General features: G+C 47.6%; 1 protein-coding gene across 14 annotated transcripts in view; it reads right to left on the minus strand.

The window, feature by feature from the left end:
* Positions 1–12,500, minus strand: part of epb41a (erythrocyte membrane protein band 4.1a) — a 122,773-nt gene that overhangs the window by 45,201 nt on the left and 65,072 nt on the right. For all 14 annotated transcript variants that reach the window (XM_041903771.2, XM_041903772.1, XM_041903763.1 and 11 more), the window contains 3 exons: positions 10,445–10,597; positions 10,178–10,275; positions 9,597–9,772 (listed from right to left, as the gene is read on the minus strand). In XM_041903771.2, the coding sequence (XP_041759705.1) occupies positions 9,597–9,772; positions 10,178–10,275; positions 10,445–10,597 (427 nt within the window). The remainder of the gene's footprint in view (positions 1–9,596; positions 9,773–10,177; positions 10,276–10,444; positions 10,598–12,500) is intronic.

Raw genomic sequence — 12,500 nt, forward strand, 5'->3', positions numbered from 1 at the left:
TTGTCTTCAGGAACCAAAGCAAAGCCACATATCCCAGCAGACATGTCGAGTTGAAAACACAACACAGCAGCTTGTTAAGTCTGGCGTTGTCTGTTGAAAAACAAGGTCAGTCCCTGAGTGAGTAAGGAGGGTCCCTCAACTTTTCCAACGCCTTCCGTATGTATGGGGTTCAGGGACCAAAGCAAAGCCACATAATATCCCAGCAGGCATGTCAGAGCAGCTTGTCAAGCGTGAGTAACGCAAGGGGAAAGAGGGGAAGAGGTGGTGGAGTAAGAGCGGAAGCACGGTTCCTGGTCAGTAAGCACGGTGGAAAGTGTTTCCATAGCTACGGAGGGGTGGTGGAGTGAAGGAAGGATCGTGGTCAGGTTGGAACAGCGTGGAACACACACAGAGCATGCTGATGAAGCCGAAGGCGGGTCGTGGTCCAGGTTGGAACAGCGTGGAACACACACAGAGCATGCTGATGAAGCCGAAGGCGGGTCGTGGTCCAGGTTGGAACAGCGTGGAACACACACAGAGCATGCTGATGAAGCCGAAGGCGGGTCGTGGTCCAGGTTGGAACAGCGTGGAACACACACAGAGCATGCTGATGAAGCCGAAGGCGGGTCGTGGTCCAGGTTGGAACAGCGTGGAACACACACAGAGCATGCTGATGAGCTGCTGATGAAGCCGAAGTAGGTTAAGCTACGGTAGGATTCAGTTTTTGCAAAACCACTCGTCTCCTCTTCCTCCTTCCTGGTTCTCCTGATGCCGTCCAGCTCCTCTCCTCTGTTACCATGACACCATGTTTTATTTCTGTCTCCGTGACAGCCTCACGCTCGACCTGAGACGATGTGACTAGATCAGGGAAGAAGGCAGCTGTCAATCATGAAACAGCTACCGCGCCAACCAACTACATTCAGCTTAGTTTAATATAACTTTTTATGATCTCTGTAGAGAAAGAAGAATTCTGACCTCAAAGATACTCCTCAATGACTACCGCATAAATAAATATGAAATAAAAATAAACAACTTTTCAACTGTTGACTAATAAAACTCTTGAGGAGTCAGGACTCACACTGTAGCATGCTGGGTGTCTTAATAGGGTTTGGGCAGGGAGGTGTGATGATCCAGCAGAACAAACCTGACCTCCTCCTCTCCCTGAGACCTCCTGCCTCCACCACCCCCAACCTCAGCAGGTACATCAACAGCTGCTGGAGGTGTCGGGAGGAGCAATCATTACTACAGTAATGCAGGTAGGTAGCCTAGCGGTTAAGAGCGTTGGGCCGGTATCCGAAAGGTCGCTGGTTCGAATCACCGAGTGGACTAGATGAAAAATCTGTCTGTGCCCTTGAGCTCCCGTAAGTCGCTCTGGATAAGAGCATCTCCTAAATGACGTAAACGTAAGTAAAAAGGTTGTGATTAACGATTAGGAGAATGATGATGGGGATTAGACACATCTTTCGGTCCTTGAAAAGCTCCTAATCTAAAAGCAGCAGGACAGTGTGTTTACTGCACTGTGCCAGTGGGTGGCAACATTGAGCTGAGAGTCGAAAGCAGGCAGAGCAAGTTTGTCTCGTAATCCCAGATGTCCTGAAATTCGCAGTTCAGATGCAGTTCAGGAGAATAGATAAACAAGCTCCTCTAAAAGCAGTGCACTATATAAGGAATAGGGTGTGATTTGGGAAGCAGACTAACACTACTCTGCCATAGGCCCTGGGACTAGAACATGACGCCGAGATGAGATGAAAGCTGGGCGGCTGGGAGGGGTCTGCTCGCCGCTGGTTCTCTCTCTCTCTCTCTCTCTCTCGGCATGGCCTCAGGAGTTCATTCAGAAGTCTCTGTATGAACCTACACTACATAGTCAAAAGTATTATGGATCTGTTGGACGTTGGAGCATTGCTGCGGTGGGCTTGCTTCCATTCAACCACAAGAGCATTAGTGAGGTCGGGCACTGATGTTGGGTGATTAGGCCGTGTTCGCAGTCGTCGTTCCAATTCATCCCAAAGGTGTGAAATGGGGTTGAGGTTCAGGGCTCTGTGCAAGGCCAGTCAAGTTCTTCCACACCGATCTCGACAAACCATTTTTGTATGGACTTCGCTTTGTGCACTGGGGTATTGTCATGCTGAAACAGGAAAAGGCCTTCCCCAAACTGTTGCCACAAAGTTGGATGCACAGAATCGTCTAGAATGTCATTGTATGCTGTAGCGCTAAGATTTCTAGCCCGAACCATGAAAAACAGCCCTAGACCATAATTCCTCCTCCACCAAACTTTACAGTTGGCACTATGCATTGGGGCAGGTAGCGTTCTCATGGCATCCGCCAAACCCAGATTGTGTGCGGCTGCTACTGACGAACAGTTATTGTGCCGACGTTGCTTCCAGAGGCAGTTTGAAACTCGGTAGTGAGTGTTGCAACCGAGGACAGACGATTTTTACGCGCTTCAGCACTTGGCGGTCCCGTTCTGTGAGCTTGTGTGGCCTACCACTTCGCGGCTGAGCCACTGTTGCTCCTAGATGTTTACACTTCACAATAACAGCACTTACAGTTGACCGGCAGAGCAGGCAGAAATTTGAGGAACTGATAGTTGGAAAGGTGGATCCTATGACGGAAACACGGAAAGTACTGAGCTAGTAATATTTACAATCTAAATTATGGAGATTGAGTTGTGTGTGATTTTTAGACACCTGTCAGGAAGTGGTGCGGGCTGGGAAATAGCCGAATCCACTAATTTAAAGGGTATCCACATACTTTTGTATATAGAGTGCTAAGTGAAAAAGTATTCTTCTAATTTTCTCTACTTTGCATATTTGGTGATATGAATGTTAACAGATCTTCAACAAAAATCCCAATATTGATAAAGGGAACAGTAAGTGAACAAATAACACAACAATTACATATTTAAGAAAAAGAATACAACTGAGGAAAACAATAAGGTTGTCGCTTAGCTGCAAGAAAAAACTAGTTGCTGATCAGTCTACGCAGCTGTGAGGAGAATTTGGGCACTCCTCCATGCAGAACGGCTTTATCTAGCTGATTATTTGTGTCTGAGTACGAACTGCTTGTTTCAACTCCTGACACAACATCTCAATTGGGAAGGTCGGACTTGAATAGGCCATCAAAAATCTCAAGGTTTTTGCATTCATGTAGACTTGATTGTGTGTTTTGTATCATTGAGATCAAAGGGTGAGCGTCAGTTCACAGATGGATGGTTTGAATTCTCTGCAGAATTGTCCGATAAGATAGACATTCTATTAAGGAGTATTCAGGTCTGAGGCAGTCAAAGATCTCAAACCATCACACCACCACCACCATGCTTGACCTTTGGTATGATGTTCTTACTGTGGAATGCAGTGTTTGGTTTTCGCCAGGCATAATGGGACCCATCTCGTCCAAAAAGTTGAATCAAGTTTGCCAAAAAGCACCTGGATGATCATCAAGACTCTTGGAAGAACGTTCTATGGACAGATGATTCAAAAGTATAACCAGTAATGCCTGGCGAAAACCAAACTCTGCATTCCACAGTAAGAACATCATACCAAAGGTCAAGCATGGTGGTGGTGGTGTGATGCTTTGGGGATGCTTTGCTGCCTCAGGACCTGGACGACTTGCCTTAATAGAAGGAACCATGAATTCTGCTCTGTATCAGACAATTCTACAGGAGAATGTCAGGCCATCCGTCTATGAGCTGAAGCTGAAGCGCAGCTGGGTCATGCATCAAGACAATGATCCAAAACACACAATCAAGTCTACATGAAAATTGCTAAAAAGCAACAAATTGGAAGTTTTGGAATGGCCTAGTCAAAGTCCAGACCTAATCCCAATTGAGATGTTGTAGCAGGACTTGAAACGAGCAGTTCATGCTTGAAAACCCACACATCACTAAGTTAAAGCAGTTCTGCATGGAAGAGTGGGCCAAAATTCCTCCACAGCGACGTGAGAGACTGATCAACAACTACAGGAAGCATTTGGTTGGAGTCATTGCAGCTAAAGGTGGCACAACCAGTTATTGAGTGTAAGGGGGCAATTACTTTTTCACACAGGGGAATTGGGTGTTGCATAACTTTGTTTATGAAATAAATGAAATAAATATGTAATTGTTGTGTTATTTGTTCACTTATGTTCCCTTTATCTAATATTAGGTTTTGGTTGAAGATCTGATAACATTCAGTATCCCAAATATGCAAAAGTAGAGAAAATTAGAAAGGGGGCAAATAGTTTTTCATAGCACTGTATAGTGTTCCTGGAGAGAGACATATAAAAAATAATAATAAAATAAATAATATACTTCTAATAAGCTTTTCTAGTTGTGTTGTAGTGTGACAGTCAATCTCTCTTAAGAGAAAATAAACAAATAGAGAAGATATATTGTAGACTCGGCGTGACATGACAGATAATCTGACCAGGGCTCAGTGAGGTAAGGTCAAAGGTCATGCATACTGTAGCCAAGTAGGAATGCATTTAAGGTGGAATCGAAGTATTCAGGGGTTGAGGTTGGGACAGGGGTTAAAGGCCCTGTCTGAGCCCTGATTGGATACCTGAGGAAGGTGCAGGACGGGGATTGGAGGGCACGGTGGTGGTGGTGGAGGTGGAAGAGGCACGGTAAACCATGACAACAGAGAATGAGTCCTCGCTCCACGTCTCTTTCACTTGTGTGACACTTGAAGGGGCAGACTGGGAAGTGGTCACTATGTCACACTAAGGGAAAAACTGCTTAATTTACAAACAAAGACACCGACATACATCCTCAACAAACACTACTGAGGTTAACTTAAACCCCTCATAACTTAGTTGAAACTTGAAACATGAAATGAGTGTAGCGGCGAGTTAAGGAAGTAAAAACAGACGAGTGTGTATAAAACCAGCTCTTGCATGACTGCGTGAGTTAGCAGATCTCCAGCTGTGAAGCTAACCTCAGGATCATCGGTAGCCAGCACACAGTAGGAGCTCCAGGATGAGATCACCATCAGCAGAGTTCTTCAGGTTAGGTATGAGGTCAGCTCCAGGATAAAACAGAACCATCCTCAAGAGTTCTTCAGGTTAGGTATGAGGTCAGCTCCAGGATAAAACAGAACCATCCTCAAGAGTTCTTCAGGTTAGGTGTGAGGTCAGCTCCAGGATAAAACAGAACCATCTTCAAGAGTTCTTCAGGTTAGGTATGAGGTCAGCTCCAGGATAAAACAGAACCATCCTCAAGAGTTCTTCAGGTTAGGTATGAGGTCAGCTCCAGGATAAAACAGAACCATCTTCAAGAGTTCTTCAGGTTAGGTATGAGGTCAGCTCCAGGATAAAACAGAACCATCCTCAAGAGTTCTTCAGGTTAGGTATGAGGTCAGCTCCAGGATAAAACAGAACCATCCTCAAGAGTTCTTCAGGTTAGGTATGAGGTCAGCTCCAGGATAAAACAGAACCATCCTCAAGAGTTCTTCAGGTTAGGTATGAGGTCAGCTCCAGGATAAAACAGAACCATCCTCATGAGTTCTTCAGGTTAGGTATGAGGTCAGCTCCAGGATAAAACAGAACCATCCTCAAGAGTTCTTCAGGTTAGGTATGAGGTCAGCTCCAGGATAAAACAGAACCATCCTCAAGAGTTCTTCAGGTTAGGTATGAGGTCAGCTCCAGGATAAAACAGAACCATCCTCAAGAGTTCTTCAGGTTAGGTATGAGGTCAGCTCCAGGATAAAACAGAACCATCCTCAGAGTTCTTCAGGTTAGGTACCGTACACAAGCTGACTACATTATCCACTGCCAGGCCACCCTGTGCTGTTGTGACTGGCTACCTGGTCCAGGGTTCAGTGTTAAGTGTTGAGACAGAGACCAGGGCCCGGTTTCCCAAAAGCATCTTAAGGCATCATCGTTAGACCCTTCGTAGGAGCATTGTTAAATCTCAGAGCGGTTTTCCAAAAACCATCGTTAGTAAAGTTGCACTTGAAAACACTCATTATTTACCGACCGCATCAGACCACTCGTAGAACAGCTAAGTGCGCCGTTAGATGTTTTTTTTGCCCTTCTGTGTCACTTTATACACAGAAGATCTACGCTAAACATATAATCAAGCTGTTTATCAGTCTCTCTGTGACCTGCCGATATCTTAGCCAATGTCTTTGCAATTGAACAAGCAAAGGAAAAAAATATGCTTAAAATGAAAACCGAGACATAACATTAGGAACACCTGCTCTTTCCATGACATAGACAGACCAGGTGAATCCAGGTGAAAGCTATGATCCCTTATTGATGTAATTTGTTAAATCCACTTCAATCAGTGTAGATGAATGGGAGGACACTGGTTAAAGGAGGATTTTTAAGCCTTGAGACAATTGAGACATGGATTGTGTAGGCGTGCCATTCAGAGGGTGAAAGGGCAAGACAAAAGATTTAAGTGCCATTGAACGGAGTATGGTAGTAGGTGCCAGGCGCACCGGTTTGTGTGTCAAGAACTGCAACGCTGCTGGGTTTGTCACGCTGAACAGTTTCCCGTGTGTATCAACAATGGTCCTCCACCATTGGAGTCAACATGGTGCCAGCATCCCTGTGGAACGCTTTCCACACCTTGTAGAGTTCACGCCCCGACGAATTGAGGCTGTTCTGAGGGCAAAAGGGGGTGCAACACAATATTAGGAAGGTGTTCCTAATGTTTTGTACACTCAGTGTATATTTCAATCATATTGAAATAAATGTAATGTTCAGTCAATTGAGTTCTATTTGTAGGCTACACTGTCTATGTGCAACAACATATGCACAATGATGTGCCAAATGAATCTTTGATTCAGTGAATTATTATAGGGTAAACATTAGAATAAGCTGACTCAATATTTGCAGCCATTAGGTGATAATATCTCTCTAGGAGCTGATCCGTCGTCAGCATTGTGGAATAATTCTAATGTTAAGGTAAGATTTGAATGGAGAAAGCTGATCTGAGATCAGCGCTGCCTTTCTTTTGATCCTATCAGTATGGACACATGCTCCAACGACGCACGTCGCAAATGTTCTTTCTGCGTGGTGTTCTGGGAAACGCAGGTGACATCTTCGGCCGTTGTAGGAAAGATGGATCGTTAAGCCTGAATTCCATCGCTACGGGAAACCGGGCCCTGAGTGTGAGAGCGTTAGCAGCAGCAGTTAGGTGGCAGGTGGAGGCTGCCAGAGCCCACAGGGAGGAAGACATTGAAGCTGTTTTGTGTGGTTACACTTAATCACTGGCTTGTGCCCTGCCTGCCGTATGTTGTCAGCAGATATAAAAACAGATGTTATGGGGAGCGATTACATAACGGAGAGAGAGAAGGATGATGAGGAGGAGAGGAGGAGAGGAGGAGAGGAGAGGAGGAGAGGACAGGGGGAGAGGAGGAGAGGACAGGGGGAGAGGAGAGGAGGAGAGGACAGGGGGAGAGGAGAGGAGGAGAGGGGAGAGGACAGGAGGAGAGGAGAGGAGAGGAGGAGAGGAGGAGAGGACAGGGGGAGAGGAGAGGAGGAGAGGGGAGAGGACAGGAGGAGAGGAGAGGAGAGGAGGAGAGGAGGAGAGGACAGGGGGAGAGGAGGAGAGGAGAGGTGGGAGAGGACAGGAGGAGAGGAGAGGGGGAGAGGAGGAGAGGAGGAGAGGAGAGGAGAGGGGGAGAGGAGGAGAGGAGGAGAGGAGAGGAGGAGAGGAGGAGAGGAGGAGAGGGGAGAGGACAAGAGGAGAGGAGAGGACAAGAGGAGATGAGGAGAGGAGGAGAGGACAGGAGGAGAGGACAGGAGGAGAGGAGAGGAGAGGAGAGGAGAGGAGAGAGAGGAGAGGAGAGGAGAGGAGAGGAGGAGAGGAGAGGAGAGGAGAGGAGAGGAGGAGAGGACAGGAGGAGAGGACAGGAAGAGAGGAGAGTAGAGGACAGGGGGAGAGGAGAGGAGGAGAGGAGGAGAGGAGGAGAGGGGAGAGGACAGGAGGAGAGGAGAGGAGAGGACAGGGGGAGAGGAGAGGAGGAGAGGAGGAGAGGAGGAGAGGACAGGGGGAGAGGAGAGGAGGGGAGGAGGAGGAGAGGAGGAGAGGAGGAGAGGAGGAGAGAGGAGAGGACAAGAGGAGAGGAGAGGACAAGAGGAGAGGAGAGGAGAGGAGAGGAGAGGAGAGGAGAGGAGAGGAGAGGAGAGGAGAGGAGGAGAGGGGAGGGGAGGGGAGGAGAGGAGGAGAGAACAGGAGGAGAGGAGAGGAGGAGAGGAGGGGAGGAGACAGGAGGAGAGGAGAGGAGGAGAGGACAGGAGGAGGAGAGGAGAGGAGGAGAGGACAGGAGGAGGAGAGGAGAGGAGGAGAGGACAGGAGGAGGAGAGGACAGGAGGAGGAGAGGAGAGGAGGAGAGGACAGGAGGAGGAGAGGAGAGGAGGAGAGGACAGGAGGAGGAGAGGACAGGAGGAGGAGAGGAGTAGGACTTAGCTAGCACCCGCACGCAACCGTTGCAAAAATATAGTTTCACATACATATTATTCAATAATTTCATCCAAACTGCTCGCGCGTCAACTGGCGTCTGTGTAGCCAGGCTCTAAAATTGAACTTGGTTCTATTTTAGACGCTTGACGCGATGCAAGTCCCACCTCTCCCACCTACTTATTGGTTTTTATGAGCATACTAACCCATGTGGGTGATTGAAAGATGAACTGAGGTCCACACTCCAGTCCAGTTGGTGGCAGTAACGCACCTTAAAGTTGGTTGCCAACCACCATATAAAATCCACAAGAATGAACGAGGAGCGATTAATCATAGAAAACGAAAAACTAACTAGGTTTCCCCTTTTATCTGTGGATTAATTGTCGGAGTAAAGAACACACGATTTTGTGACTCAAAATGGTTCAGAATTCTACAAAGATCCAGATTTTAAAAAGGACCATATGTATTTCAGGTAAAATAACAACCCAACGTTTATCTACCAGGACAAATTAACTAGCAACAACAAGCTAGCTAAATGTCCATGTTTCATGTGTTTCGACCTGTCCCCAAATGAATATAGTTGGTTCACAGTTGGTTTTGGTATTTTAACCTGCGTGTCATGATCGCCACTGCTGGGGATCGACAAAATCAACATGCGCATGATGGTGCGCGCGGACGCACGCGCGGAGCCGGTTTGGTGTTAGAGGTTGAGAAGAAGCCAGCGAAGAGAGGGTTAATAAACCCTGGAGTGGGCCAGTACTGTTACTGTACCTGAAGGTAATGTTACTACGGAGATGGGTGGTTGATATGGTAACCAGTCATCCTCTTCTTTCCTCTCTGGGAGGGTCTGGAGTAAACACAGAGACTTACCTCTTGCTGGATTTAAACAGGGATGAGTCAGAATCTATTTGTCGGTTTGTTTCACCTCGCACACTACAGACTCTCTCTCTCTCTCTCTCTCTCTCTCTCTCTCTCTCTCTCTCTCTCTCTCTCTCTCTCTCTCTCTCTCTCTCTCTTCTCTCTCTCTCTCTCTCTCTCTCTCTCTCTCTCTCTCTCTCTCTCTCTCTCTCTCTCTCTCTCTCTCTCTCTCTCTCTCTCTCTCTCTCTCTCTCTCTCTCTCTCTCTCTCTCTCTCTCTCTCTCTCTCTCTCTCTCTCTCTCTCTCTCTCTCTCTCTCTCTCTCTCTCTCTCTCTCGACACAGACACCCCTCCAACAGTCCCATTCAACAAACCTTCGTCCAGGCTGCGTGAGTTCCTCTTGCTGGCCGAGCGTTGGAACAGGGGGGCTGGCCTGTCAATCATAGAGCTGGCCTGGCGGGTCTGGGCCTGGGTCCGCCCACTGTAGCGGAACTTAGAGCCCAGCGCTAGGAACTTCCTGGGAGTGGTAGCCACCTCAGTGGAGATCAGTCTGGACAGATTAGGCAGACAGAGGAACATTTATATAAATATATCTATAACTCTATAACTATAATATATAACTTCCTGGGAGTGGAAGCCACCTCAGTGGAGATCAGTCTGGACATGGAGACAGAGGGTAATTTAGCTTTTAAATATAGCTAACTACATTAAACTTTTTACATTTTAGCAGCGCATTCAACTAAGGTAGGTAAGACAACCACGTACAGTATTAGTCATTGTGAGTAACTAAACTATACGTGACTACTATATAGCCATACTAATCATTTATTGCTACTGTAATAACGTATCTACGACCCGTCTCCATTTAATACAATAAAAATAATAACTCGGATGTTCTTCACAAGTGAGAATGATAGAACCTATCCTGGGGAGCGTCAACATTGTGTTCTCTTACCTGAAGAAGGTGTGATGCTCCACACACACTTTCCACAGCTTCTTGGAGGCCTTGTAGTTTGGCAGTTTGAAACCAATGGCGCTTTCGTAATGCTCCAGCTGTTGGAAACAAAAGCATATGAATGATGATAGCACTGCACTACAGCCTATTCATTTGACATGTAACTACACTTTGACTTATGATTATTGCACTGCATATCTGACTGTTGGGCGATTAGGCCTCTTGGGGGGGGGCTAAAAGACAACCAAACACATAAATAAAGTTGACCTCTGAGGGGCGTATCTTGATGAAGAAGCTGCTGCGTTTGTAGGAGACCTTGAGGACTTTGGGCCAGGGGAACCGGTTGATCCTCAGCTTGTCCTTGTAGACCATCAAACCCCCAGAACACACACCCAGCATGATGTCCACTCCATCTAGATCCTGGAGAGAGGAGAGGAGAGGAGAGGAGGGGAGAGAGGGAGGGAGGGAGGGAGGGAGGGAGGGAGGGAGGGAGGGAGGGAGGAGAGGAGAGGAGGTGGGGAGAGAGAGAGGGAGGGAGGGAGGGAGGGAGTGGATGGAAGAGTGTGTGAGTGAATGAGTGAGTGAGAAAGAACCCCCAAAAACAGAGAATACAAGACCATTATACCATTGACTTGGCCTGTGTGTTAATGTAATGACAACATCCATCCACCGGGAGGCAGCATCCATCTCCCTTTCAGCATAATGACTTCCATATTTTATTTAAATCCCTGGTTTTGATGCAAACAGATTGACCTCATTTCTGCTATTAAATCTGTGGTCCGACAGAGGCACACGTTTCTCCCTTTTTTGGGAACAGACACGAACACTGACTTCACAGCTGACGTAGGTTACACTGCTGCTGCAGGCAGGAGGTAGGTGGGTGGGTGCTATAACCACGTAAAATACCATATCTACATCCCAAATGGCACCCTATTCCCTATATAGTGCACTACTTTTGACGGTCCCTGGTGAAAAGTAGTGCACTATAAAGGGAATAGGGTGCCATTTGGGACGCAGGCATATCCTTGTCTTCATCATCATCATCATCATCATCATCATCATCAGGCCTGCTCTGCTCGGTGGTTAGTAGGACAGGTGTGACATAACTGGCCTCCAGTGGACAGACAGGAGGACAATGAGGGACAATCTGGGCTGAAACACCTGCACTCCTACACTCCTGCACTCCTACACTCCTGCACTCCTACACTCCTGCACTCCTGCACTCCTGCACTCCTACACTCCTACACTCCTACACTCCTGCACTCCTGCACTCCTACACTCCTACACTCCTGCACTCCTGCACTCCTGCACTCCTACACTCCTACACTCCTGCACTCCTACACTCCTACACTCCTGCACTCCTGCACTCCTGCACCCCTGCACTCCTGCACTCCTAGATCCTACACTCCTGCACTCCTACACTCCTACACTCCTGCACTCCTACACTCCTACACTCCTGCACTCCTACACTCCTACACTCCTGCACTCCTACACTCCTGCACTCCTACACTCCTGCACTCCTGCACTCCTACACTCCTGCACTCCTACACTCCTGCACTCCTACACTCCTACACTCCTGCACTCCTACACTCCTGCACCCCTGCACTCCTACACTCCTACACTCCTGCCAATGCGTCATCATCAATGGAGGTACAATATAGAGATTTTAAAACAAGTTAGAATTTACTCATATTCACACATCAACAACAATGTGATGTTAATACGCAGCATCTTCATTTGGACTTTTTTTGTCAGCTAGTCTTCACATGGAGCCTGTCAGTTTCTTTGTTGAATGAGTAATGCTCTGCAGGTTGGGGTTGTGATCCTACAGTACGTTGCCTTGGCCTGGGTTGTGACTCTACGTTACCTTGGCCTGGGTTGTGACTCTACGTTACCTTGGCCTGGGTTGTGACTACATTATCTTGGCCTGGGTTGTGACTACGTTACCTTGGCCTGGGTTGTGACTACGTTACCTTGGCCTGGGTTGTGACTACGTTACCTTGGCCTGGGTTGTGACTCTACGTTACCTTGGCCTGGGTTGTGACTACGTTACCTTGGCCTGGGTTGTGACTCTACGTTACCTTGGCCTGGGTTGTGACTCACGTTACCTTGGCCTGGGTTGTGACTACGTTACCTTGGCCTGGGTTGTGACTCTACGTTACCTTGGCCTGGGTTGTGACTACGTTACCTTGGCCTGGGTTGTGACTCTACGTTACCTTGGCCTGGGTTGTGACTACGTTACCTTGGCCTGGGTTGTGACTCTACGTTACCTTGGCCTGGGTTGTGACTCCCACGTTACCTTGGCCTGGGTTGTGACCACGTT

The sequence above is a fragment of the Coregonus clupeaformis genome, chromosome 17 (genome assembly GCF_020615455.1).
Source record: "Coregonus clupeaformis isolate EN_2021a chromosome 17, ASM2061545v1, whole genome shotgun sequence".
In the NCBI taxonomy this organism is placed as follows: domain Eukaryota; kingdom Metazoa; phylum Chordata; class Actinopteri; order Salmoniformes; family Salmonidae; genus Coregonus; species Coregonus clupeaformis.